Here is a 26,849-nt window from a genome sequence, read left to right as displayed (position 1 = left end):
AGCCGCCATGGCTAGATATGATATCTCTGCTCTTATGGGCATGCGCTCCAATGCACGGATCGATGTCAACAGATTCAGTGAGGTTGGCAGTACGTCCTTCTCGCGTGCTGGAGCAAGAGAGATACCCCAGGAACCATGGCCACCCGTGAATTGGACTGACCCTGTCCGACCTTATGTAGGCAACTTGCTCCGCCAACATAGTACGAGCGTGTTGTCCGAACAATCCATCAACCGGTCAAGGAACGTGTCGAATTTCTCGCGTCAGAGTGAAAGAACAACTGCACCCCCCGAGCCTCCTTTGAGATCTACCTCACGTCAGCCAAGTGATCCACCGTGCAGCCATCGTGTACAGAACAACTCCGGCTTCGCGCAGTTTCTCAAGGAACACACATCCCCAAAGCATCAACGCGTCACAGCCGGGGGTCGAATCGTGCCGATGGAGGCACCCCCAAAGATGAAGCTGCCTACGTACCAGCAGCAGCAGAAAGTCGGCGACGACAGAAAATGCTCGGTTGTATCTGCAGCAGAGAATCAGAATAATCTCGAGCAGGAAACTATACCTATCAGGGACACGGCTAATGGGATCGGAACTTCCAAACATGGTTCCCAGTCTGCTGGTGTATCTGTGAATTGCATCTTTCCCCCATATGGGAGCTTTGATCCGTACCTGCAGACTTTGGGACAAACAACAAATCTTCTCTCTGCTGCAGGGCCTTCAGGATTGCTCCCTTCGCTCGCTATGCCATGGCCGACCGATACCCAACAGCTTCTGGAACCTGAGATGCAGGCCCCGGAGTATCATATACCTGCTGCGCCGGAGTTTCCGATGTTGAACTATGCAAGCCCATGTATCTGGCAGCCGACTCTGTATGATGTTCTGAGCACCCCCAATCCATTACCCACTTTTGCTCCCTCAATCCAGCCGCATCCGACAATTTCAACGGCGTCCGACTTCTCGGCGGGCAGCATGGCTAGTAGTGGAGGTGCTACGCCCTTAATGAGCCCGTTTTACTCAGGATATGGCATGTCCTGTACGCCTACAGCAATTCATTGGCATCAGCTCATCAACGGACAAGCGGGAATGCAGCCTCAGCAAGTTACACCTGCGGTGATGCCGACTCCCCTGTACCAGAAGTCCCTCGATGATGCCACCAAAGAGCATGACAACCTATCGGCTCAACTTGCACGCTTAGACAGATACATGGCGATGCACACCTGGGATCTAGACCCTCAAACTAAGAAGCTGTTGGTCGAGCAACGTGTCGGTCTGGTGAAAGAATTGGATACAGTCCGCATTTACAGAGAGCATCTCGAATATGCCTCTGCAAAGATCAGAATGAACACGTTGGGCAGCCATGCTGGCATGTCCGAATCAGCACCTCCTACTGGAATGTATCTTGCTGGCAATGCTGCGAATCATCCAGCTTTATTCGGACAAGCCATATGCACTTCCAGCTCAGATAGTACAGTCCCAACGTTCGCTATGCCGTCCCTGGCATCAGCATTTCCACCACAGCTGTCCAGTCACGAGACAGGGAGTTCAACACTAATGCCATTGATGCCATGGCAAGGGTCGACTGATTATTTTGGTCATCTTCCAGGATCGGTGCTGCAAGAGGCAGATACGAGCAACAAAGCACTCACGCAGTCACAGAGACTGAAACCGAAGAGGCCAATCTCTATCAAGGTACCGCCCGTGGACCCTAAGAATGATACTACATCCGGCAACAAAGCACAAGATGCGAAAGCCAATGAGACTTCTTGGACAACATGTACCAAGGATCTGCCTCCAGAGGTTCTGCAGGTATATCGTCAGATGGGAAAGATCGCCCGGCAAGGTGACACCCTTGACTGTCTGCTTCAGGACTTAAAATTAGCCGCCGAGCAGCCCATCAAGCAGACCTCCGATGGGTACTATCGTCCAAGCTCGTCGGCTACCAATGCCATTGGGGAACAGAGAGTGACGACTCAATTGAGCGAGAAAGCTGGTGCTTTCAAATCCAAGTCCGCTGATTTTTCAGGGCCAGACTACTTGAGGCAGCGTTCTAGCCGGGACTCCCGCAGGTATCGCAATCGGCCTCGGAGCCATGAAGACGTGGAGAAGAGTCATTTTGTTGCTGTGGAGGAAGAAGATGCCCGCTCCATGCTTTCCTATGTCTCGACCACAGACTCGTGGGCCACTGTGCATGAAAAAGAGTAAGCTTCAGTCTCCGTTCCCAGTGATTAATCTCGAGGGTCTAAGTCAACGCGTAGCTACATTTCCCACAAAACGGAGTTTGGTCGTCAAGCGAGCACACAGAGGCAAGGCCTGTCACATGAAAGGTATGATGTTGCTGATTGAATGTGGCAGAACGCTGATGGGAATATGTTACAGGAGCGCCGGTTCTGCGAAGCGTCCTACGACCCCGTTCTTCGAGATTCCCAACTCCGTAACCCAGCTCGCCCTTATGTCTGGCTCTGGTGGTATAGGCAATCCCAGGACGGCGCACAGACGGAGCAGCCCTGCCCTTGCAGACGACCCTCTACAGTCTAGACAACGGAGCAATGTGGAGAGTGTGAAGCATTCCTTCTCGCCGCTCCTTGCACCGTGCCTGATAAAAGATCGCGGTCTGGCTGGACCAAAGACGATGGCCTTGGCAGTTCCCCAGAATGTTCATGCACATGGCATCCTGCCTCATTTTGCTCGCATGGAAGATGTGCCTAGAAAGAGCAGGGCGGCTCCGATGACTGGACATGAGGTTAACAGCGAGTGGCAGCCGCATCAACTCCATGATCACAAACAGAAAGACAATCTGTGGTACAAGCCAGATAGAGGGATGGGAACCTAGCGCTGAAGAATGTTGCTTCAGTGGAGGCCTGGACTAGGCGCTCTACTTGATTCATCTTTCCTGGAGATTGCAGTGTTGATTTGGGTGAAGTTGCTCCTTTGTTACGACCTAGTGAGACATGGTCGAAGACAGTGGCTGGGGGCGGATTAGCGGTGAGGTTGAAGTTGAAACTGTTTCATGCCCACAGCCAGTCTTGGAGGTGGAGGTTTGGCGTCTGCTCTTCTTGTATGATTTTAACATTGTATGACTGGTATCTGCAAAAGGCCCTCCGATTAGGTATGGCATGTTTAATTTGTTCCACTGCTTCGAGCAAATCCGTCGTCATGAGCTGAAGATTCATAATGCAAGCGTGATTGCTCGATTTTACGTGGTTGCGATTGAGCGATTGACACTGGAGCCTGGAGGTATGCTTCCCGGTGGTACTCCGTATGATATGTCAAGTTCAAGGGCTCATGTGAGGTTTACGGAGTACTCCGTACAGAAAGTGGATTTATTTCCAGCTCAGAATGTAGCAGTCGTAGGAGATGTCATTTTTTCCGATGACGAGATCGACAATATGGATTCCAACATCGGAATCTTAGGTGATCCTACCGATACTCCGCAGAGTACTAATAATCCCAAGTTATGGGCTGGGAGGGCCGAGAAGTTCCTCCCTTGCGTAAGGCGGTGCGTTTTTTTTTTTTTTTGCACTCCTTCTTCCCCCCACACCCCAAGGAACTTATTCCAAGGAACTATGAACGAAACGAACCCCGCAACCGAAAAAAAAGAAGAAAAGAATAGGAACCAGAACTGGTCGGTCGGATTTACAGGACCGGAATTTACGAATTTCTAGACTAGGTGCGACAGAGTTATTTACGATCATCCATCGAGACGTGACGAGACGGACCAGATAGGGTAGATAGGTAGATAGGGCCTGGGCAAGGCGAGCTGGAGGAGTGAAACGCGCCCTGTAAATGGGTTTCATGCCTTTTTTCGGTTGTTTTTTTTTTTTCTCTTATGTGTGTTGATTCGGGCTGAAAGGAAAGTCTTATGTGGATTGTGGATGAGAGAAGCGTAAGGTAGTCTTATGGCGGTAGTGGTTAATTCGTAAGGGCCAAAAAATAAATAATAATAAACAAATAAATAAATCGAACCCGGCTGGCTGGCAGGCAGGCAGGTAGGCGATGTTCAGCCAAGAAAGACCGGCGGAGGAGAGTCGGATGTGTGCGGGGAGGGGGATGGATGTTCGTTCCTGGCTGGTGGCACAGTGCGCGCGATTGATTCTATGGGTTGGAATGATTGGTGTGAACGAACGGTCATCATCTGGCTCGAACCTGAGGGTGACGATGGTTCCCGTCTCCATGGCTTGACTACTAGGTACGGAGTAAAGTTATACGGCATGGAAAAGTCCAGAAGGGCTGTTCCAGTTATGGTTGGAAATCATGGCGTCTATTATTGTATGGACCAATAACTAAGGCAAAGAGGGAAAGAGGAGAGATTGGAAAGAAGTGGCAAGTGAGTGTTTACGGTGGTACTGAGTGACTATCGAAGGACAAAAGTGCATATCATATTCTTTCTCAGCATTAATGACAGGTGCTACGGATGGTTCCCTAATGGTTTGAAATGAGTTGATTGACTAATGTCACTAATGTCAAGTTGGTTTAGTTTCCAGTTGGCTCCGATAGTGGCGGTTCAAAGACTGTATGGTTACGTATGAGGATGAGTGAGTGTATCAACGCCGCCTCCAGCCGGGGCTGACTTCACTTTAGGTAAGCTAACTAACTATGGACGGACTGTTCCATCTCTTCTCTCCCTCCACCTTCTGCCTGTCTGTCTGTCTCTTCTTTCTGTCTCCACTTTTTTACTATCACTACCAACCGTTCATCCCCATTCCATCTGCTGTCTGTCTGGTCTGCCATCGTTTCTCTTGTCTCCTCTTTTGCCTCTTTCTATGCTATCTCTCTATCATCCTCCCTCTGCTCTTGTTAGTTATCCCATCCAATTCTTCCTTCCGTGATACCTCTGTTTCATCCTACTGTTCGCACCATACGGCTACAACCCCTGCTCCAATTCGTGGCTAATTTCACACATTCTTCGTCTTCGTCGCGGTCGGACTGTTGTCGACCGTGTTGTCGGGTCAAGGCTCCCCTCCCCTCCCGGCTGGAACTGGCACTGGCACTGCGTCCCCAATCCAAGTTTCCGGTGCGAAACCCGTTTAGTTCGTTCGCCCACCCACCACCCACACCCAGTGACTAGCACCGCCTTCCCTCCCTCTCTCCCCCGCGGCTTCTGGCCCGTCGCTGGGTCCTCGTCCTCCCGTCGCAACTCTTCCTCTCTCCATCTTTGTGTTCCTGTTCACTTGTTCTTGTCCACCTCCTCTCCGTTCTTATTCCATCTCGCACAACCCATCCTCTATCTGGGCCTTCTGGACCATCCGGACAAGTCCTCGGGTCCTTTCCAGGCACCAGTCTTCGGCCATGACGCAACTTTTCGCTTCCAGTCCGTCCTCGGTGACGAACGAGAAACGCGGCAACTTCCCGAGCCTGTCGCTGGCCTCCAAGAAACAACATTCAAACGATTCAAGTCACTTTCCCACCAAGATTCGAAACTTCTTCCGCATAAACAGCTCCAGCAGTAATGTCTCCCATGCTAGCCACCACAGCGGCAGCGATCGGAGTCATGAAACCAGCAACCTCTCCTCGTCACCTGGCAAACACGAATCCAAATCCACCTTCAGACAGTCCCGATTTCTCCCCACCATTGGTCGCAATCGCTCGACTACCGTCGCCAGTGAAGGAAACCCGTTAGACGAAGGCGTCTCGCCTACGGCAACCGCAAACCCATACTTCCAACACCAAGGACAGCCGTCCTTGCAGCATCGTAATGATGGATCCATTCCCTCTTCTCCACCAGACACCCCCGAGTTACAGGTCGAAGGCGTCTCCGCGGCCGAGCAAGCGACCACCGCCAACAAGGAAGAGCTGGCTCGCAAACTCCGCCGTGTCGCTTCGGCGCCCAATGCGCAGGGTCTGTTTGCCCGCGGCCAGGCTGACGAACGGCCGCAGACCGCCGAGCAGGACCAGGAGCCCTTGCCGGTGGGGTCGAGTAGTCTTGTTCCTAAAGTGACGACAATTGAGGTGTCTGAAGAGCAAGAAATCAACCTTGCTGTGCCGACACTCGGGGCTGACGGCAAGATCCCCACTCCTGGCCAGATCCGAGACTCCGTTGCATTTCGCCGAACATACAGCTCCAACTCGATTAAGGTGCGGAATGTGGAGGTCGGTCCAGGCAGCTTCGATAAGATCAAGCTGATCGGCAAGGGTGATGTGGGCAAGGTGTATTTGGTCCGGGAGAAGAAGACCAGCCGACTCTATGCTATGAAAGGTGCGCGCCTACGCGAGAAATCGCAGAGAATTTGCTGACTGACTTGACTAGTGCTGAGCAAGAAGGAAATGATCAAGCGTAACAAGATCAAGCGTGCGTTGGCGGAGCAGGAAATCTTGGCCACTAGCAATCACCCATTCATTGTCACGCTCTATCACTCTTTCCAGTCCGAGGACTATCTCTATCTCTGCATGGAGTATTGCAGTGGCGGTGAATTTTTTAGAGGTATGTCGAGTAGAGATGACCGTCAGGGCAAGGTGCTAAATGGTTGCTCTAGCTCTGCAAACTCGGCCAGGTAAATGCATCTCGGAGGACGCCGCCCGTTTCTACGCTGCGGAAGTGACTGCTGCTCTGGAGTATCTTCACCTGATGGGATTCATCTACCGCGATTTGAAACCTGAAAGTAAGTCGCCCCTCAGGATTACTGCATGGACGTGTCTCACAATGACGTATTTTAGACATTCTCCTCCATCAGTCAGGCCACATCATGTTGTCTGACTTCGATTTGTCCAAGCAGTCCGGACCGGGCGGTGCACCTACCATGATTCCGGCCCGGAGTGGCAATTCGACAACGTCTTTACCAACCATCGACACGAAGTCATGTATTGCCGATTTTCGGACGAATTCTTTTGTGGGTACGGAAGAATATATCGCTCCAGAGGTCATCAAAGGCTGCGGACATACTAGTGCGGTCGACTGGTGGACTCTGGGCATTCTGATCTACGAGATGCTGTACGGAACGACGCCTTTCAAGGGCAAGAACAGGAATGCCACGTTTGGCAATATCCTGCGGGATGAAGTGCCTTTCCCTGAACACTCTGGGGCTCAGCAGATCTCCAAGTAAGATTGCACTGATCCTGGCTGTCATATTCTCGATGCTAACACATGCGTAGCCTTTGCAAGTCCCTGATTCGGAAGTTGCTGATCAAGGATGAGACAAAACGTCTAGGAGCTCGGGCTGGTGCCTCAGACGTCAAGACACATCCTTTCTTCCGACAGACGCAATGGGCACTCATTCGCCACATGAAGCCCCCAATGATCCCACACCAAAGCCGAGGCACAGACACCCTTAACTTCCGCAACGTCAAGGAGAGTGCCAGTGTCGACATCGGAGGCAGCCAACCGATGAAGATGAAGGGGGTCCCCATGGATTCAGGTCTGGCTACACCTAATGCCGAAGTCGCGGATCCGTTTGAAGAGTTCAACAGCGTCACTCTCCACCATGACGGGGATATGTAGAGTGATTGCACAGTGTTGCTGGGATGGATGCTCTCTGCTCCGTCTAAGGACGGCAGAGGAACGAGTTTAGGCAGACCGCGGACTGCTTGGGCTCTGTCACGACCATGACGCATTAAGACGAAGACCTATTGGAGTTCACCATTTCCGACTTTCATACAGTCATTACCCGGAGTACTGGTTCTTTTCTTCCGGGATTTAATTTATGGGGTGTTAATTGAATCATGCTGATGATCAGGTAAATAGATGGCATTTGCGTATATTATATGCATGGCCATTCTCGGGATCTTTTGCTTTCTTGCTGGATGTTGCAGCGATGTGATTTCGCCTGCCTTTTTTATTGTGGTTTTATATTGTCACCATTGCAGAAGACGGCGTTTGCGATCTAGGTTGTATCGTACCAAAACACTTTTTCCTTCCTTTGAGCCGGTCGGCGGCGGGTTGCATTGCTTGGGAAGACCCGGCCGACCTTTTTCAGTTCGCGGCTTTTGTTGCGGTACCCCAAGAGGCCCGGTGCCTTGAGGGAAATGATACATGCTACTAGTGTATGAATGAATCTATGTATCAGTGTTGGTATTGTGATTAATGTAGAGAAGGGTGGTATGTGGTGAATCTATTCTTGCTTCTGGCAGCCATATGAGCCGCGGGGCGGCAGTCACATCGTGTAGCCTGGTTTGCTACCTTTTCTAGCTCTATAAATTTATAGAAATGGTATGCCGCAGGATAGATATAGATCGCTGGATAGATAAGCCCAGTCATTTAAGGTGCCTTATGCTGAATCGGCAAATAAGTGGGGGTGGAGATGGGTAGTATAGTTTGGCTAGTTAAGGTCAACTCATCTAGATTGATTTCCCTGGACTCTTGTTGTTCCTTCCTTTATCTATAGATAGGAAGTCCGACTAGCACTGCAATATATATTAGAGGAGCTGTGGATCTTCATCATTTAGATGCCAAAGTCAGTCAGCTAGAAGGAGGTGTTTACATCTATACACCCCCGCCCCAAAGCGGTGGAAGGTTAAGCTAACTTAACCTACGGTGTTGCCATGCATGCCCGGTGTGATACAATTCTACTACCAAACCAGTTAATTCCCGCCGCCCGCCAGGCTCAATCCCCCGTCCCCGCCCAAACAAAGCAAACCATTGTTAAGCCCGAAGGACCTTCAATTCCAACCACACGACTTATAACTAAACCATTTGCTTCTCTCTCCGTACTCGACCAATTAATTCCACCTACAATCATAACTTGCAGCCTACAGCCCAAAACAATCTACACTTCATAACCCCACCGCCCAGGAAACCACCTCGCAAAAATCAAAGGATGTCCCACCTCGACGACCTCACCACCCCCACCAGCGTCAGCATCAAGGACGACCCCTCCCCCGCCGAAGAAGACCATACCAATCCGAAGACATCCACCACTACCAGCACCACCAGCAACCCCCTCCTCAACCCCTCCAACCCCCTCGTCACGGATCTAGAGCAGGAAGTCCTCGACGAGTACGCCCGGCTCCTCGGGAACGTGAATGCGGTGGGTTTTCCCTTCCTTCCTTCCTTCCCTCCCTCCTCGGCCCTACCTTGAGGCGCATAGCTCAAGCCCATGCCTATGCCCTCGATACACCCCCACCCCCACCTCCACCCCCCACTCCCCCATTCAAAAAGGAACCAAACGCTAATGAGATGAGAGGGGCAAAGCTCTCCACCAAACTCGCCGACCTCGCCGGCTCCCCCGCTTCAATGACTCTCGATGGCCTCCGCCATCTCGAACGGAAGACCGCCACCGTGTGCACGCTGCTGAAAGCGAGTGTGTATAGTATTGTGTTGCAGCAGCAGATGATCAATGAGTCGGAGGGACAGCAGCAGCAGTTTGGGCAGGGGCAGGGGCAGGAGGGGCAGGGGCTTGGGGATGCGATGGGGTATGATGAGGGGGAGCTGGGGGAGCAGGGGTATGGATATTATGATGAGGGGCATGGGCAGGGGCAGGGTGGGCAGGATGTCAGTCTTTTGGGACGGTTTTGATGTTTTGATCCTTTCTTGAAAGGGGGGAGGAGTATAGCTAGGGAGGGTTGAGTCTGTTCATGGTTTTGTGTTTGTGGGGTTTGCTGTTGGGGGGCGGAGTATGGGTTGGGTTGGGTGGTGCAATGGCTCGGAGTTTGTTTCTCGGCTTGTTGTTTGTTGTTTTTGATATACCCCTGCTTTTTTTTTAACGGGTTCGGTGCTGTGGATTGAGGATACCGACTCTCACTTCGGATGGAGACAAGGAACGGGTTATCTCAGTTCTATCATAACCGAACATAGGCTGGATACAAATACAGGTTGACTGAAGAGAGAGAGAGAGAGATACAAAGTACACCATAAGGAAAAACCATTATTTACACCACCGCCATGGCGCAACCAGAAACCGGCAAATGCGAGAAACAAATCAAAACACCCGTCCAGAGTAGTACACCTTGCGCACATCGACCATCTTCTTCCCCCGGGCACGGGCAACATCCTCCGGGTTACGCTGCGCCAAGAGCGCCTCGTAGGCGGCCTTCACGGTGTTCATCTTGTTTCGGGACCGGTTGACCCGAGCAGCGAGATCGGAGATACCGGCGGCAATACACATCTCGTAGATGAGGGATTGGCAGCGAAGTCCAAAGCCTAGTTCCGTGTTAGCACATGACACAAATACAGGGGGGGGCGGAGAAAACATACCCGGAGGACGAGTCATCAACTTCAGATCCATAGCACCCACCTTGGCCGTCACGTCGCCGTAGATGGTGCGCTGCTCGTATCGCAGAATGGGCCGCATGTTCCGGATCGCACGGTACTTCGCTTGCTCGATAGCATCGGCGGCTTCGAAGGACTTGGCCTCGCCCAATCCCAGCAGGCCGTCGCGGTTGCCGGCGACCGCCAGGCAGTAGAACCGCTGGACTTTACCCAGACGCGTCTGGTTGGTGACCGAGTGGAAGACCAGCGACTTGGTGAACAGGTTCTTGATGTAGTCTTCAGAAAGGCCCGTAGACTGGATCAGTTGCGCCAACGGCGGCGAAATGCCCTCCAACGAAATGGCGGGCCGATGGACGTTTTCATCCCGGACTAACCCCTCCTTGCCCTCGTCCTCCGGCACGCGCAGCTTGTCGCCCTGCTGGAAGAAGTCCGGCGCCAGCGAAGTGTGCGGGCTACGTTCGGCCTCCTCCTTGCCCTTGGTCAGCCGGGTGGTCTCCGCCCACCGGACGAAGTGGGCCGAGTCCATGTCGTGCGGCATCTCCTGGATGTACTTGGCGAAGTCCTGCATGAAGTCCTCCGTGTTCTTCAACTTCTGGTTGGGGTCCGCGTTGCTCTCCGGGCCCCGCACGTGCTTGTCGACTCCCGGCTCGACGTGCGAGAAGTCGTCCAGGTACTTCAGCCGCATCGGATCCGTGCGAACGGCGAACTGCTCCGCGAAGTCCTTGGGGTCGATCGTCGCCTCGCCGGCCTCGATCGCCGCCATTTGCGCCGCGCTGTACACCTCCCGCAGCTGGGCCAGCTCCTCCTCCGTGTACGGCCGCAGGCTCTCCGGCTTCATATTCCGCGTGATCTCCTGCAGCCTCTGCTTGACGACCGCCTCCTTCTTCGTCTTCGGGGTCTCGGCAGCAACGGGGACGGCAGGGTCTGTTGGCTTCTGGTCGTTAAGGCGGAAGGAAGAAGGGTGGAATTGGCGACGAGGGACGCGAGGAGCCGCCGAGGCTGCTCGCGTGAAGTTGCATAGCATGCATCGGGCGGGACGAGTGAAACTCATGGTGGACGGTGAGAAGAGAAAGAAAGCTCTCTGGCCAGCAGAGGCCAATTGAGAGCTTTAGATAGTGGGTGGGTGGGTGGGGAGAGGGGGGGGGAGGAGGAGTTGAGAAGGTGGTAGCTGGAGGCAAGTCCGCGGTGACTGAAGGGGAATTGAAGATTGAGAGAGAGACTGGAGAGAAACAGAAACTCCGGCGAAATTCTCAGCGGGCCGAATCCAACCAATCCGCGCCCGCCTTTTCCTGCTCACTCACTTTTTTTCCCTTTTCCCATTTCCAATACTTACCTTTCCCCAACTTCTACAATTTCCCACTTTTCCACAACTGCTGCCCTCTCCCGCGAATTTCTTTGAACATCCTTTCACAGTGGGCTTGCTGATCGACGTGGGAAATCTCAGGATCTATAGATGTTTGCATTGCGGTCCTTGCGCCTGCTCTCACCCAGACTCCCGTCTCAGTTCACCCTCCGGACTCCCCGTCTGATCCACACTGGTCTTTCTGCAGATATCAATCGACGATTGGACTTCGTGGTTCAAAGAATGCAGGAACCACCCAAGAAACCCGCCAACCCGCCCAAGAAGCGCAAGCAGCAGCTCCGCGATGAGAAGCGTCAAGGCTTCGACGAGGTCCTCCAGGCCGATATCGATGCGCTCATCCGCAAACACAAGCCCGCTACGGAGGTCGAGGTCGAGGTCGAGTACCTGACCCCCCCGGAGCCAACCTTGCCCGAGCCCTTCACCGAGTTCGAAGTCCAGATCGCCGAGATATCTTCGACGGGAGATGGTCTGGCATTGTCGGAGGACCAAACCCACGTCTACGTGGTGCCTTTCAGCGTCCCCGGGGATAAAGTGCTGGTCAAGGTCGTGCGCCACTTCCCCTCGCTAAAATACAGTATTACGGACTTCGTCAAGGTTGTTGAGCCTGGCTCCCAGCGCAACGATGCCGGCATCGGCTGCCAGTACTTCGGGAAGTGCTCCGGGTGCCAGCTCCAGATGATGTCCTACGAGGACCAGCTGGCGCACAAGAAGCGCATCGTCGAGAAAGCCTTCGCCAACTTCTCCGGCCTCATCCCCGAACTGATCCCCGCCATCGGCGACACCTTCCCCTCGCCGCTGCAATACGGCTACCGCACCAAACTCACCCCCCATTTCGCCGCGCCCCCGGGCAGCTTCCGCCGCCGCAACAAGGGCGCCTCGGCCCCGCGCCACACCGAGGTCCCGCCCATCGGCTTCACCTACAAGAACCGGCGCACCGACCTGGACATCGAAGACTGCCCGCTGGGCACGGACATCGTGCGCCAGGGGCTCAAGAGCGAGCGCAAGCGCGTGGCCGAGCGGATCTCCACGTACACGCAGGGCGCGACCCTCCTGCTCCGCGAGTCCACCTCGCGCACCCCGAAGAACGAGGCCGACCGCGAGAAGAGCGAGTGGCCGCGCACCGACGACCTGAACCACATCAACGACTACTCCGAGGACCTGATCCGCACCGAGACCGACGCCTACACCGAGGAGAAGCGGTGCGTGACCAACCCCAACGCCACGACGGTCGAGTACGTCGACGACTACGTCTTCACCAACAAAGCGGGCGCCTTCTTCCAGAACAACAACTCCATCCTCACCGGCTTCACCGACTACATCCGCCAACACGCCCTGGCGCCGCCAGCACCTTCCCCCTCCTCCCCCTCAACCACCGACGAACCCCAACCCCAACCCCAACAACAAATCAAATACCTCCTCGACGCCTACTCCGGCTCCGGCCTCTTCACCATCACCCTCTCCCCGCTGTTCAAATCCAGCCTGGGCGTCGACGTCGCCGGCGACTCCATCCTCTCCGCCCGCCAGAACGCCCGCGCCAACCGCCTCCCCAACACCGGCTTCGCCGCCGCCGACGCCGCCGTCCTCTTCAAGGACGTCCCCTACCCGGCCGACCAGACCCTGCTGGTCATCGACCCGCCCCGCAAGGGCTGCAGCGACGACTTCCTCCGCCAGCTGCTTGCCTACGGGCCCCGCCGCGTTGTCTACGTCTCCTGCAACGTCCACACCCAGGCCCGCGACGTCGGCGTCATGGTCCAGGGCAGCGCCGAGAAGAAGATCCGCTACGAGATCGAGAGCATCCGCGGCTTTGACTTCTTCCCCCAGACCGGCCATGTTGAGGGTGTGGCGGTCCTAAATCGTGTGCCGATTCCGGAGGGTTCGACCTAGTTTTTTTCGGAAAAGAGGCTCCGATGGTGGTGGTCGTGGTGGTGGCAGGCTGGGGTTAGTGGGGAAGTGCGGGAGTGTTGACGAATTAAAAAACTTCCTTTCTTGTGTTATATACATTATATTCCAGTATTGGCGTTGTTTGGGGTTGCTTCCGGGGTTTGGGGGGGTTTGAAAATAGAGTATTTGAATTACACTTCACGATCTGGGGTCCTTTGTTTACGGAAAAATTATGTATCTGCTTGGGAAGTGATTGCATCTACATTTTACATCCATATTATATACATTGATTGCTGGAGTGAATGACTGGGTCGGAAGCCCTGCAGTCTAAGATCATATGTGTCTCTTGTGTTTTGTGTGTCGAGAACAGCCTTTCTCCGGCCGATTTACCATAGGAGCCTTTTGTTTTGTTTCACAATCATGAAGAAGAGAAAAGACTATGGACAAAGTAGAACAGAGCACGATATCTCACACGCCAATCACACAGAGAGACAGAGAAAGACACAACATCACCCTAAGCACTGCCGGGCCCACCCAGGAGAGCAAACCGACGGACGATACTGGGGCCGATCTCGTCGTACTCGGCCTTGGTGTGGCAGTAGCTGCGGAATTCGGGCGTCTGGCCCAACAAGCTACCGCCGAACCACGGGCCGTGGCGCTGTCGCTTGTGCGTGACGACCGCCACGTCCAGACCACCGCTCCGCGCGCCGCCGCTGCGGGCCTCCGAGGCGCGAATGCGGGCGTCTACCAGGTGCCGGATGTCCCGCTGTAGACGGCGGCCGAAGTCCTTGTACAGAGTGGATCCACCGGAGAGGACGATGTTCTTGTAGAGGCCTCTCCGGACGTCGATGGGAGAGGACTGGATCACGCCGTCGACGACGTTGGGCAAGGGCGTCAGGAAGTCGGAGGAGTAGATTTCCGGGTTGAAGAAGATCTCGGGGGCCAGGAAGCGCTCGTAGCCGACGTCGATGCTCACACTCCGGCCGTTGGGGGCGGTCACGGTGTGTTTGAGGAAGCGGTCGGGCTCCCGGTCGTAGCGCGCGAACTCCTTCACAATGTCGGGGCACACGTAGCAGTATTCCTCCTTGACCTTCTCGGCGGTCTTCAAGCTGCTGTCCGGCTCACCGCGGTCACGGAGCAGACTCTGGACGAAGTAGGTGATATCGCGACCGGCGATGGGGATGCTCTTAATCGAGGAACCGATGACGTAGCCCTCCGCGACGGGGATAACATGCGTGACACCATCACCCGAGTCGATGACGGTTCCGGTCAGCGATCGATCGGTGACCTTCGACGAGGTCCAGGAGGCAGCGAGAGCCAGCACGGCTTGGACGGCGATGTAGAGACCGGCGCAGTTGAACGACTCGAACATGATCTCGGCGGTGTTCTCACGGTTTTCGGGGGGGTTCAAGGGCTGGTGCAAGTTTGGATGTTAGTGGACTGATCTCCTGCTGTCGCATTGGCACGGGGTAGTTGGTAGCGTACGGGTTCGGTGAGGAGGAAGTAGTGGTCCTCCGGCTCCACGCGCAGGTACTTGAAGATGGAATTGGACCAGAACCGCTCCATGTGGTCCCAGTTCTCAATCTGACCATGACGGATGGGATAGTTGATCGCGTAACCGGGGCCGTTGGCCGCTGCCAGAGCCTCGTCGCCAATGAAGTAGTCCAGGTCCTCCGTACCACGCTTCGTGGACAAGTGCGAGCTTGCCCCACCACCACCACCGGCCAAAAAAGATGGCTTGTTCGCGACGGGAGGTCGGCCGGGGGCGGAGCCTGCAGCACTTCCGGCGCCCGCCTTGGTAGCAATTGCGGTGGGAAAGACGAAGGACGGCGAGTCGTTACCGGCGAAACCTGGTGACTTGTCAGCCTAGAGCTCCGTGGGGTAGGCAGTAGGCGTAGCTGGAATGATAGCGGGGGTGGAGGCTTACCAAGCTTGGAGTAACCAGTTCCGCTGAGCAGTGAAAGCCCATGGTCAGCTACAATGATATGATTGAAGAACAAAAGGGGGGGGGGGGGTTGTTGGGCGACTCACTTGTCCATGACAACGGCCGGAGTTTGGGAAGCCATGACGGATGATGTGGAGTACACGCACTCCCCCTTACTATCAGGTCGCGGACGAAAGGTGTTGGGTAGGAGGGAATTGACGGAGTGTGTCCGTAGAAAGGTAGATAAAGAGAAGCTGACCTTCCAAAAAGATCAGCAGAAGGGGAACAGCGGGGGAGGAGAAAGAAAGAGAAACAATCGGAGAATGGGGGAATCAAGATGGGGGATTGAATTGGGGGGGGGGGGAATGAATGGAGGGGAGCAGCAGGAGGAGGGAACGGACCGGGAGGGCGGGCAACACCATGGCTGGCAGAACGGCACGTGTTGGGAGTAGTTAGTGAGTACTGTACCTAGTGAGTAGTTTATCCATGCATCGATCTTTATCTTCCATCAATTCATCTCCCATGGTGTTCCTTTGCCTCTCCACCATTGGAATTTGTGTATGTCCTCTTGAACAAAATCAAAAAAAAAATAATAATCAATCGATCAATCAATCTCACTATGGATAATTCTGACAATACAAGGGAACAGCTGTCATTGAAAGCAATTGCAAAGAAGAAGTACAGTACAGTACAGACAGTACAGACAGTACAGACAGTACAGACAGTACAGACAGTACAGTCTTGAAGGGCAACTGCTGCCCCCCATAAATCGTCCTTTGCTATAAGGAAGGAACGTCTTCCATCTACTACTCCAACCACCCAACGATCATGTCTCCAACCACATCCATCTTCCTCAACTCTATCCTATACGACTCCCTAAAGTCCTCTGTCTATCAGTACTGACTGTTTATTCTTTGTCTGGTGACATGTGCTTTCTTTCTTCCATCATTCGTATACTGTATTCATAGAGAGAGACAGGTCGAACTACAACCACAACTCCACCACCCTCTGATCATTGCGGCTGCGCTCCCCCTCACGACTGCGGCTGTGCGTTCTTCTGCGGCTGTATTTCGATTCACTTTTGCTCGCTTTCATAATCGTGGCCAATTGCACAACACTTGCTTAGACCGGCGCAGTGAAGTTCAAAACACGCTCAACCTGAGGGGCGCCGTGTTCCTTTACTTTCCTGCATCCTCCAATTCTGCGCTTCTCTTAAGCTGAGGACTCTAAAACTCAGTCAATTGACCGCTGTGACTGGTGCTCAGGCATTCTGATCATCCGCCTGTCCTTACGGTCAGTGTGACACGCAAAACACCTTCCTGTCTGCCAGGTCTCCACTCAGTCAAGCCCATCACGCGGCCGCGTCTCATTCCAGCATTCATTGCGAGGCACCTTGGCTTAACCATGTCCTCCAACAAGAGTGGTGGGGCTGGTGGGGGAGGCATTGCCACCATTTATGTCCATGCCGGCGCTGGCTTCCACAGTGTGCAGAACGAACATCTACATCTGCAGGCATGTGAAAAGTAAGTTGGCAACCAATTTTCCTTCCCGCGCTTTACCTGTCTTGAAGCCATTCTAACCTGGAGCAGGGCCGCGCGATCAGGAATGGCCGTTCTGCGCAATGGTGGAACGGCTGTAGAGGCGGTCGAAATGGCCATCATGTATCTGGAGGACACTGAAATCACCAATGCTGGCTATGGCAGTAACCTGACAATTGATGGAGAGGTCGAGTGCGATGCTACGATTGTCAATCATCTCGGGCGAAGCGGCGCAGTCGGAGCTGTGTCCCGTAAGTAATCTTTCTCACTGGTTTAAGCGCCAGGCTAATGCCATTCTGCAGAAGTGAAAAATCCCATCATGGTGGCACGAAGCATCTTAAATACGTCAGGAAAGCCACTAACCCTGGCTCGTGTGCCGCCTAATTTCCTGATTGGACGAGGTGCAAGGGACTTCGCCTATGATCAGGGACTGGTGGTCCTGCCTCCTGATGCTCTCGTGGCTCCGTCTGCAAAAGAAAGATGGCGTCGCTGGCAGCAGGAGCTACAAGCCGCCGAGCACAAGGAAAGGACCAAGCTGGGGAACTATATCCCGTACCAGACTTGTTATCGCCGTCCCATTCCTGTCAACCCTGCCCAATTGGCCAACGCTTCCAGTCCTCGTCTTCCCGCTTTGCCTGCGCCCAGCGCTGTGGTTCCCGGTTACTCGGAGCCTGCAGACCCGCGTTTGACCTGTACCACTGCAAGTCTGTCCCCAGTGGAACCAACCCGCACACTTTCCGATGCCTCTGCACTTAGGGATGGCAGATACATGGATGGAGGGCCTTGCACTTCCGCTGTGGATCTCAGCGGTCCGTCGTCCGAAACCTCTGAGGCCACTGTTAGCCAGCCTGCGGAGGTGATGGACTATGTCAGCGATACTGTGGGGGCCATTGCTGTGGATAGCTGGGGCAATATTGCGGCCGGCTCGTCTTCTGGCGGCATCGGGATGAAGCACTCCGGTCGTATCGGACCTGCGGCACTCGTGGGAGTTGGCACAAGTATAATCCCTGCTGACCCCAATGATCCAGAGAAGACCAGCGTCGCAGCCGTGACTTCGGGAACTGGCGAACATATTGCGACTACGATGGCCGCGCATACGTGCGCTATGCGGATCTACTACAGCCAGAAGAAACACAACGACGGCACATTCGAGGATGTTACCGAGGAGGAAGCAATGAGCTCTATGATCGCATCCGACTTCATGGGTAACCAACTCCCACCTTTTCTACCTGATCTTGCTGACATGGCTGGTTCAGGCCATCCCGGTGTTCGTGGAAGCAAATGTCAAGCTGCGATCGGCATTGTTGCTGTCAAGAAGACTACGCATGGCGTTTACCTCTATTTCGGACACAACACTGACTCATTCGTAAGGCCTGGTCTGACCTCGATTGTTATAGACTTTCTACTAAGTGCAACAGGTTATTGCTTCGATGAGCAGCGAGGATAAACAGCCGGTGTGTGTGATGTCCCGCAACAATGGCAATGGTAGTATTGCTCAGGGCGGCCGCGCCACTCGAAGCAAACCCATGTCGCAAGCCAAGTAGTGGCACCCGGTCAAGATCGACATCTGCTTTCACCAATTACCTAGCGAACAATTACTGTTGCGCTCAGAGTGTTGACCAGTTTACAAAGTGAGTGACTTGTTTTTTATCATTTCGTCTGCCATCAAAACTTCGTGATATTATGTACCGGGTGTACAACGCTCAGTATCGCACGCTGACGCTTCCTCCCCTCGAAGTCCAGATTCTCGATCGATGCTTCGTGTCAATTTCATTATTGGGGCGACGATCCAAGTCTATTTTCGCTCATAGCTCTTCCACCAGTGAACCAGATCTGGGAAACATGGTTTGGCCTGGCACCGAGCGCTCGTTGCTTCGTCGAGTGGAGGTCAGAATGTGTTGAGCTGAGGCGGGCAACAAGAGGGAGGAACAGAGGGTATCCGTTTCCTAGTTACTATTCCCAGCCTAAGAGGCCACAGATAATACAGTAATTCCCGTTACGTGGGTTGCTCTAGATATTTCGTGCCTTGTATGCCCAGAACAGTAGCGATGTCGTGACTACCAAGAAGGACAGCCATAGCATGTCCTGGTCACCCTCACGGACCAGGTGTCGGCGTCGGTGTAGGCGTGGCCGAGGCCCCATTGCCCGGCCCACGAACCTTCTTCTTTTTCTTCTTCCGGGCGACCACCGCCGGCTTGGCCCCGTAGTCGCCCATCTCCAACACGGACCCACAGGTCAAACACTCGCCCTTCTCCAACGGCTCGCAGAAGATACTCAAACAGATCGAGCACACGAACCCGATATCCACGACGCGGCGGTGACAGAAGCACGCGGCGCGGAAATCGACATCCACGCGCGTGGGGAGGATCAGATGCCGGCGGGAGCGCTGGTCGGGCAGAAACGCCATCATCAGGTACTGGAGCAGCCCCCGGGGCTCGGCGAGGGCCATGTACACGCCCTTGGTGGCGTCGGCGGCCTGCTGCAGGAAGACGGCGTCGCCGGCCAGCTTGCACACGTCGATGGGGATCTGCAGGCGCTGGCAGGCGAAGATGGCGTTCATGATGGGGATGTACTGGTGCGCGGCGCCGGTGGCGCTGCTGACGCTGAGGATGAGGATGCGCGACTGCAGGCCGGATTCGGTGCTAGCCTTGTCCCCACCAGATGCGGCGGCGGCGGCGCCGCCTCCAGCTGTGTTGGTACTAGTGGTGGTGTTGTTGTTGTTGGCGTGAGCGTTGGGATCCGTCTCCCCGCCGTGCGCCTCGGCCCAGGCGATCGTCCGGCGGTTGATGTGGCTCAGCGCCAGCGTCAAGGCCCCCGCCATCAGGGTGGAGGTCGTCGCGGAGAGATCGTCGGCCGTGGTGCCGCCGAGTAACCGGTGCAGGTTCTGGGTGACTTGTTCTTCGACGATGCGGAAGGGGCGGTATTTGTTCATCTCGTGGGGCGGCGGGGGTCGGTTTTGCGTCTGCGGGAGCATGGGCGTGTCGCCGTCCTTGTCGCCGGGGGGTTGGTTTGGGTCAGCGGCGGCGGCGGCGGCGACCGGATACAGCCATGTGGCCTTTTGGGTGTGCGAGGCGACGACGGCGACTTCGTTGGCGTAGTTGCAGGCCAGGTGGGCGTTGAGGAAGACGAGGATGTTGGCGACGGCTGTCGAGAGGGGGAGGGCGGATTGGCTGCTTAGTTGGGCCCAGGCGTGCGGGTTGGTGTCGAGGATGACGGTTAGGAGGGAGGGGGGTCGGTCTGTTTTTTGGCTGGTGTTAGTTTGGGGGGTTGAGGGGGGGTGGAAGGGGAGATTGGATGTACCGTGGGCACTGGTTGAGTAGTGCTCTGTTGCGTCGATGGTGTTCATTTTTGGGAGTGGTGGCTGGAGGCGCGGTTCAGGGTTGGGTGGGTTGATGGATGGCTTCCTGGGAGGAAGTTGAGGTGGCTATGAGGTCCAGTTAAAGGGTGAGAGAGTTCATTGTGTTTTGCAGAGGAAAATAAGTTTATAGATAGAGGTCTTGAGTAGTGGCGGAGGAGTATAAAGCATCAAATTGATAATGATAAGCCGGAGAAATCGGGGGTACACCGCCTGCGCCGCCGCTCGGAACTAGCAGGGCAGCTCTAGTTGCTTGCCGATTCGGGAATAGTGCATCGACTGTATACTTACTGACTGGTTTGTATAGCTATCAACTTCCATTCAACTGCCACTGAGATTGGACCCTTTAGATGTGTGGAAATAGTCATTGACTTGACAAGAAGGACTTAAATTGGCTACAAAAATAGAGACTCAGATAAATGCTCACCCCTCCCCCTTGGCACCATAGTGGTCTCATCCGGGATATATAGCTCTGGCATCGTGACCTTAATGTAGATAAACAGCCTCAGTGGCGTCTCTACATCAGCTTTACAGCAACTCACAGCAGCTAGCCTCCGAGTCCCCATCCCTAAGCATCGAGAACCAACTCGAAGAAGCCACCCTGCTCCGACTCGAGAACCACAACCTCTAAATCCGCGAAGACACCTTCCACCTCGACGAACTCGGCTCGTGGGGATTATCGGTCTTGGGAGGGTTCCGTCTTGATGTCAGGGAGCATGAAAGCGAGCCGAGACCGCACGTGACGGAGAACAGGGTCAATGTTTGGGAGGTTGGGCAAGGGCTTTGGCGGGCCCGGATGGTTAGCTGTCGCTTTTCTTGCTGTTGTTTCATCATGAGGGCTGCAAGGAGTTTGCTATTTCGATGGGTGTTGTTCTTCTCTTATGGAATGGTGTTTGTTCGGAAACAAGGCGTTTACAGTTGAATTGGTCACTCTGCGGCTTTCTTTGCGCATATGGATGTGTGGGACTGGTTTATGGTTCTAGCTGTGGGAAGGAATTGCTTATCGCGAAGGCATGAGGTACCCAAGCCAATCGAGTACTTCGTATCATGCGGACAATTCTTGGAAATGTAGGTTGTATCTGCAGATTTACTACTCATATCACAAGTAGCAGGACGGATGAACTACGCCAATTTCCAATGATATCATCTCGGGCTGTTCCTCTCCCGAGGGATGTCACATTCCTACCTCAGGTAGCCCAGGTCGCATCCCCCTCCTTCGTCTCATCCAAGCATGATAACCCAGATTGAGATATACCAACCATAGTACGTTCATATACTTACACCTCAACAAAACCAACAGTCAAATCCTCTCGAACGAGCGCCATGGCCCTTGCCAACAGACTAGCAATCCTCCCCGGAGGTCTAGGTAGTTAACTACACCCGCCCACTTACCCATCCTTACTCCACCACCTCCCTCCCATCACACAATCTACAGTCACCCCCCCAAACCCAATGTACTCTACTCAACAGAACCAACCCAAACAGGCGGCCTCGGCATCAGCATCGGCCAGAAGCTCCGCCAACAAGGCGCGCAGCTAGCCATCCTCTACGCGCCCTTCGAAGCCGCCCGGCGCGACCAGCTCCTCGAAGCCGGGTACGGAGCAGCTGCTTCCCACCACCACCACCACGGAAACATCCACACCTACGAATGCGACATCACGTCGCCCGAGTCCGTGGAGTCGGCGTTCGCCAAATTGGCGGAAGAGTTGGTGACCCCATTGTCTACACGGTCACCGTTGTCCTCATCGAATCCAAGACCCTTTCCGAGTATCCTGATCAATACGGCCGGGTATGTCTCGTTGAGCGACATGGAGGCGACGCCGCCCGAGGAGACGCTGAAGCACCTGACGACCAATGTGTTGGGACCGATGTTGTGCGCGCAGGCGTTCGCGCGGCTTTACTTTGCATCTGCAAGAACGACGGGGGCCGCTACTGGAGGGCAAGATGCTTCGCGATTGACGCCGCCACCGGGAAGGATCGTGAACATCGCTTCGCAGGCGGCTCATGTGGCGTTGCCGCGCCACGGGGCTTATTGTGCCTCCAAAGCGGCGCTACTGGGCTTGACGCGGAGTATGGCGTCCGAGTGGGCGGGGCAGGGCATCACGGCCAATTCGGTATCGCCCACCGTGGCGTGGACGGAGCTGGGCAAGAAAGCTTGGGGGGAGGCTTCGGTTAAGAATGCCTTCTTGAAATCTATCCCAACGGGAAAATTTGCTCTGCCGGAGGAGGTGGCGGATGCGGTGCTGTTTCTCTGTCAGGTAAGTAGTTCGGAAGAAACGCTCTGCAGGGTGGTCAGTATCAACTAATGGCGTGGTAGGACTCGAGCGGGATGATCAATGGCGCGGACATCAGGGTCGATGGGGGCTTCACTATCCGGTAGTGACCTGAGATCGAATGGGGAAGCCGAGCGGGGGATCTACAGGTGCTGATGTGGTCGCGAAAGGGCAGGGTCGTCGCATCCAAATCGGTCTATCGCTATTTCGTGCCATCGGGACCGCGGTAGGAGTATCTAACAAGCTATGCGAAGCTTACTACTACCCACTATCCGTCCATAAAGGACAAACGTAAACGATCATCGAGTTCTAGATGGGAAAGATCTCCCAGATGCAATCTATGTGTAATTAATCGGGCCAAATGTCCAGCTGGCCGCTTGTTGAATCAGCATCGAAAGCTGGCTCAGAGAATTGCCTCCGGCTTCACGTGAAGACCGTTGTCCTTCTCCTCCGTCTGGTCCAGCACGGGAATTCTGATCGAGTCCTTGAGAGCACTAGGTGTGGGCTGCGCCAAAGGACTGGGCTGCGGTGAGACTCCCGGCGTCCCGCGTTTGCTTTCATGCTCAGTAAGTCCTTTACGGATGGCGAGGACCGAGTCCACAATGACCGCATCGATACCCTCAGCAACTTGGAGCTGTAGAAAAGTGTTAGAGAGGACGGCAGATTGGTGCGCTTTGTTGACTTACCTTGACGTTGGCCGGGTCATTGTTGATCGCTCCATACGACACACACACCAATCCAGACTCCTTTACCACTCGAACGAGTCGAGGGCACAGAACAAGAGCCTCAGCCTGTGAGACAACACCGAGCAGGTTCCATCGGGATGCAAAGCGGATTGCTTCCTGCAGACTGCTAGCACGAATGTCGCCAACAGGAGACGCTCCGGAGTCCGACAAGAAGAGCACGGGAATAGAGGGTTGTTTGAAAGCAAGCAGCAAGCAGACGTCTGGGTTGAAGCTGGAGAAGATCATGTTGCGTCCCTGACCCATGTCGTAGGCCTTAGTAAGGACAGTATCCACAAAAGAATTCAACTCCACTGCATACGTGTCCATCTCCTCCTCCTCGCTTTCGTGGAGCATGGGATATTCTGGTGGACGTGGTCAGTGTCTCGTGTGTATGTTCTTTGACCGGAAGGATACTCACTCAGCTCGATGTTAAATCCAACGGATTGAGGGAGCTTCTTGAACAATTCTTCCAATGTGGCGAAAGGCGCTTGAATATGGTTGCCACGACTGTTACCTTTGAAGCCCTTCTTTTTGAAGTCACGGGTGTGCTTGATCTTCTCGTTCAGCTCGGATGGGTCATATTCCGAGCCACCAACAGACATCGACCGCTGGCGAGGATTGAAGTAACCCTTGTCATTGCCGAAAACGTCTGGAGTCTGTGGTGGCGAGCCAGGACGACGGGCTGGTTTATTGTCTCCCACCTGGAGGAATTGTTCTAGCGTGAGAGTGTGGACAGGAGCATCGATTCCCGTCTCGCTGACAAGAAAATCATGGTAAATGACAGGTACATGGTCCTTTGTCAGCTGGACGTCGAATTCGACGTAGGAGGCGCCCAGATTAGCAGCAGCGATGAATGACTGCACAGTGTTCTCGCCAAGCTGTAATGAGTTGCGGCTGGCAAAGTTTTTACCAAGACCACGATGCCCAATCACCATAGTGGAGCTCATACTCTTCCAGTACGTTCGGTCCCCAGTGATTGTCATGTTGGGATGCTTAAATGGCGTAATGATTAGGAAATTGAATGTGACCGAGCCGATCACCTCTAGTGTGTTTGCTGCAACAATAGGGACTGTAGAGTCGCCTTTGAGGTTGATGCGGTGGGATCCAAGTGTGGGCTTGATGCTCGAAAGCAAGGCAACACCCCGTCCAACAATCTTGTCCTTAGAGCCGGCGTAGGTAGGAACTAGATCAAACAGGAGCCTGACTTTGGAAGCATCTTTGGCGTGAAAAACGATGGGCTCAGTCGAAATGTTGTCCTGAACAGGAAGATCAATAATCTCAGGTTCTCCTCGAGCCCCGCTAGCCGAAACGACAATCGACAAAGCAGTGTCGAGCTGGGTGGAATGAGCGCTCTCCATGGGGATTCGGTCAAGATTGACAGCCTCGATGGAGCTTCGCATGTCCATAGTGCCCAGGCTGACCAGAACCATGGACTCATCCGTGAGATACCGATGGCCAAAAGTCTTGATAGGCTCTGCATTGCGCAACGAGGTATTGCTGGAAGGTGCGTTAGACCGCCTGTCAGACAAAGAAGATGGTGGAGGAGATGGTGGAGCGGACGAGACGGTTGGAACGGGAATGACGGGCTCCGCTTCACTGATCTCGGGAGGTGGTGTGACTTTGGCAAGGCATCGAGCGATATCGAGATGGCCTCTCAAGGCCGCATGCTCCTTGGCAGTCCAACCGGAAGAGTCAAGCCTTTCGAGTTCGGCGCCTGCTTCGATCAGCAGTTCCACAACTCTCAAAGCTCCATCAACGCAAGCGATGAACAGTGGAGTCCACCCATACGTCTTCTCAGCGAGTTCCGTGTCGGCCTTCTGTTCTGCATTACCCTGCAGCAGAATTTCCGCGCATTCATGGTGACCAAAGCGGGCAGCGACATGCAGTGCGGTTTCGCCGTGGTCGTCCTGATAATTGATGTCCACTCCGGCCTCAACCAGAAGGCGTACAATGTCGACAAAGTTTGCTTTGGTCGCCAAAGCCAGCACAGCACTCGAGCGCGAGACTTGTTTGCGGATTTTGGCTTTGTCTTTATTGGCCCCATGCCAGTTTTCGGACTCAAGGAGATATTTCGTAGTCAAGGGATGGCCGCCCACAACACTCAGATGCAACGGAGCCCAGCCATCATTGTCCTGCCAACGTGGGCCATCGATTCCCTCGGTGACATCGAACATATCCCACGCCTGCAGGTGCTCAATAATGACTTCGCACACAACCTTGAATCCATATTGTGCTGCGTAGTGCAGCGGGGTACGCCCGGAGATATCCTTCGCAAGCAGGGCTTTGCGCTGGGTAGGGTGAAGCTGATCTAGTATATGCTGCAGCAGCGACACCGATGGATCAGATCTCTCCAGATGCTGAGGGAACTCGTCCTCTTTCACAACCGAACGAGGCGCTTGGAGAGTAGGCATAGCAGCAGGAGTGATGTAATTCGATGTTTCCAAGGGGAAGTCAAGGACCATGGAAGCAGACTGCTCCGAATCGTTGGTGGGTTGCGCTCGACCGATCGAGATCACCAATCGATGGATACAGTTACGTTTGTTGATATCGTCCTCTTCGTCCAGCGTGTCCATGCGGTTCAGCAACACTGTGATGCAAGCGTTCGCGCGATAGTAGATGGATCGCTGGAGGAGACTTTGAAGGACTTTGGGCCAGATGTGTTCTCCCGAGTCATCCGCAGCCACCTTCAAGGTTTCGAGTAACTCCAGTAGAACGTGAGTATCATTTTTGCGCAAAGCTTCGTCAACAGCCTGAAGCATACTGGATGGCAGATTCAGATGGGGGCGTGATCGGCCTGCCTTGAATGACAGGGACGAGTGTGTAGAGCTGGCATCATCGTTGATCTTCTGTTCCCCAAGAATCGACAAGCGGTCGTTGATGGTTTTCAGAGCATTGGTTATATCCGGATTCGACGCGAAGAGCAGTGGGTCGACTTTCGTCTCTAGGTACTTCTGCTGTGTCTGAACGCCGACTTTCTTGTCCAGCTTCTTGGTGATCTTGATGAAGCCCCGCCGATTGACTTCTCCGTACCACTGGAGTTTGCGCCATTGACCACGTAGCTCGAGCAGAGCCGCCAAAAGATCCTCAACTTCCTCGGAATCCAGGCGCTGGCGGCCATCCAGTGACGGACCGTATCGCTCTTCCAGAATCTTCATGCGGCGCGCAAAGTCGGTGTATTTCTTGTTATAGAAGTAGTTGACATCCTCGAGGTTTCGATCGAGCGCATAAAAAAATCCTAAAGTTCGAGTCAAAACAAGCGCTCAACGGCCTGGGTGAGTACAAATAGGGTCGAAGCTTACCTGTAAGATCGGCCTCATGGCCAGCCTTTACGTTCTCCGCCGAGGCTTTAATGAGCCGTTTCAAGTCCTTGTAATGAATGTAGTTCGCGCTCCATTCCGGAACAACATTGCGGGGCAAGTTGCGTCCAAATTTCATTTTCGAGAGAATTTGAGTCGAGGCCAATCGAAGCTGTTCGAGATGAGGACAGAAGGTGAAACACAAGCTCTTTTAGAACTCGCCTAGGGATTTGTTCGGCCAAGGAAGAGCAAAGCTGACGAAATGATGATCAAATGGAGAACAAGTGGATCTGGGGCAGACAAACGAAAAATGACAAGTCAAACTTCAAGCACAGAGCCATGTGTTAGTTTATCGCGG

At 54.2% G+C, this 26,849-nt stretch overlaps 11 protein-coding genes across 11 annotated transcripts; 7 read left to right on the top strand and 4 right to left on the bottom strand.

The window, feature by feature from the left end:
- Positions 1–7: 7 nt before the first annotated feature.
- Positions 8–2,828, top strand: BO66DRAFT_411943 (uncharacterized protein; the record flags this gene model as incomplete). Its single annotated transcript, XM_025649323.1, has 4 exons — positions 8–89; positions 180–1,270; positions 2,529–2,738; positions 2,784–2,828. The coding sequence occupies 4 exons, from the start codon at positions 8–10 to the stop codon at positions 2,826–2,828; spliced, it is 1,428 nt and encodes a 475-aa protein (XP_025503474.1).
- A 113-nt stretch (positions 2,829–2,941) lies between these two features.
- BO66DRAFT_99774 (uncharacterized protein) lies at positions 2,942–3,965 on the top strand. The gene has a single exon (XM_025653764.1). The coding sequence runs from the start codon at positions 3,112–3,114 to the stop codon at positions 3,658–3,660; it is 549 nt and encodes a 182-aa protein (XP_025503473.1). The 5' UTR covers positions 2,942–3,111; the 3' UTR covers positions 3,661–3,965.
- A 1,121-nt stretch (positions 3,966–5,086) lies between these two features.
- BO66DRAFT_99764 (putative serine/threonine protein kinase (Nrc-2)) lies at positions 5,087–7,552 on the top strand. Its single transcript, XM_025653763.1, has 5 exons — positions 5,087–6,191; positions 6,243–6,416; positions 6,469–6,594; positions 6,650–7,031; positions 7,085–7,552. The coding sequence occupies exons 1-5, from the start codon at positions 5,285–5,287 to the stop codon at positions 7,428–7,430; spliced, it is 1,935 nt and encodes a 644-aa protein (XP_025503472.1). The 5' UTR covers positions 5,087–5,284; the 3' UTR covers positions 7,431–7,552.
- Positions 7,553–8,859: 1,307 nt separating this feature from the next.
- On the top strand, positions 8,860–9,290 carry BO66DRAFT_296598 (DASH complex subunit DAD3 family protein; the record flags this gene model as incomplete). Its single annotated transcript, XM_025643198.1, has 2 exons — positions 8,860–8,955; positions 9,105–9,290. Coding segments are annotated over 2 exons (282 nt in total), but the record flags the coding sequence as incomplete, so codon positions are not given.
- A 393-nt stretch (positions 9,291–9,683) lies between these two features.
- BO66DRAFT_375333 (mitochondrial 37S ribosomal protein uS5m) lies at positions 9,684–11,267 on the bottom strand. Its single transcript, XM_025645642.1, has 2 exons — positions 10,122–11,267; positions 9,684–10,067 (listed from the first exon to the last, which is right to left on the bottom strand). Exons 1-2 carry the CDS (start codon positions 11,185–11,187, stop codon positions 9,847–9,849), a joined length of 1,287 nt encoding a protein of 428 aa, XP_025503470.1. The 5' UTR covers positions 11,188–11,267; the 3' UTR covers positions 9,684–9,846.
- Positions 11,268–11,721: 454 nt separating this feature from the next.
- Positions 11,722–13,383, top strand: BO66DRAFT_324124 (tRNA (uracil(54)-C(5))-methyltransferase; the record flags this gene model as incomplete). The annotated part of the gene is made up of 1 exon (XM_025643831.1): positions 11,722–13,383. One exon carries the CDS (start codon positions 11,722–11,724, stop codon positions 13,381–13,383), a length of 1,662 nt encoding a protein of 553 aa, XP_025503469.1.
- Positions 13,384–13,640: 257 nt separating this feature from the next.
- BO66DRAFT_392323 (actin-related protein 3) lies at positions 13,641–15,660 on the bottom strand. Its single transcript, XM_025647471.1, has 4 exons — positions 15,412–15,660; positions 15,308–15,330; positions 14,866–15,230; positions 13,641–14,794 (listed from the first exon to the last, which is right to left on the bottom strand). Exons 1-4 carry the CDS (start codon positions 15,444–15,446, stop codon positions 13,895–13,897), a joined length of 1,323 nt encoding a protein of 440 aa, XP_025503468.1. The 5' UTR covers positions 15,447–15,660; the 3' UTR covers positions 13,641–13,894.
- A 719-nt stretch (positions 15,661–16,379) lies between these two features.
- Positions 16,380–18,715, top strand: BO66DRAFT_99721 (threonine aspartase 1). Its single transcript, XM_025653762.1, has 6 exons — positions 16,380–16,827; positions 16,894–17,093; positions 17,145–18,047; positions 18,099–18,208; positions 18,261–18,473; positions 18,581–18,715. The coding sequence occupies exons 1-5, from the start codon at positions 16,709–16,711 to the stop codon at positions 18,384–18,386; spliced, it is 1,458 nt and encodes a 485-aa protein (XP_025503467.1). The 5' UTR covers positions 16,380–16,708; the 3' UTR covers positions 18,387–18,473; positions 18,581–18,715.
- Positions 18,716–18,937: 222 nt separating this feature from the next.
- On the bottom strand, positions 18,938–20,320 carry BO66DRAFT_471876 (TFIIH/NER complex subunit TFB4; the record flags this gene model as incomplete). The annotated part of the gene is made up of 2 exons (XM_025652909.1): positions 20,143–20,320; positions 18,938–20,079 (listed from the first exon to the last, which is right to left on the bottom strand). The coding sequence occupies exons 1-2, from the start codon at positions 20,186–20,188 to the stop codon at positions 18,938–18,940; spliced, it is 1,188 nt and encodes a 395-aa protein (XP_025503466.1). The 5' UTR covers positions 20,189–20,320.
- Positions 20,321–21,520: 1,200 nt separating this feature from the next.
- BO66DRAFT_411918 (putative short-chain dehydrogenase/reductase) lies at positions 21,521–22,577 on the top strand (the record flags this gene model as incomplete). Its single annotated transcript, XM_025649321.1, has 3 exons — positions 21,521–21,563; positions 21,683–22,455; positions 22,515–22,577. 3 exons carry the CDS (start codon positions 21,521–21,523, stop codon positions 22,575–22,577), a joined length of 879 nt encoding a protein of 292 aa, XP_025503465.1.
- On the bottom strand, positions 22,483–26,630 carry BO66DRAFT_452722 (glycerophosphocholine phosphodiesterase; the record flags this gene model as incomplete). Its single annotated transcript, XM_025651951.1, has 4 exons — positions 22,483–23,104; positions 23,157–23,557; positions 23,614–26,430; positions 26,495–26,630. 4 exons carry the CDS (start codon positions 26,628–26,630, stop codon positions 22,874–22,876), a joined length of 3,585 nt encoding a protein of 1,194 aa, XP_025503464.1. The 3' UTR covers positions 22,483–22,873.
- Between the last annotated feature and the right edge of the window lie 219 nt (positions 26,631–26,849).

The sequence above is a fragment of the Aspergillus aculeatinus genome (genome assembly GCF_003184765.1).
Source record: "Aspergillus aculeatinus CBS 121060 unplaced genomic scaffold BO66scaffold_27, whole genome shotgun sequence".
In the NCBI taxonomy this organism is placed as follows: domain Eukaryota; kingdom Fungi; phylum Ascomycota; class Eurotiomycetes; order Eurotiales; family Aspergillaceae; genus Aspergillus; species Aspergillus aculeatinus.
The sequence above is the reverse complement of the archived record's forward strand: the minus strand, read 5'-3'. Positions and strand labels throughout refer to the sequence as shown.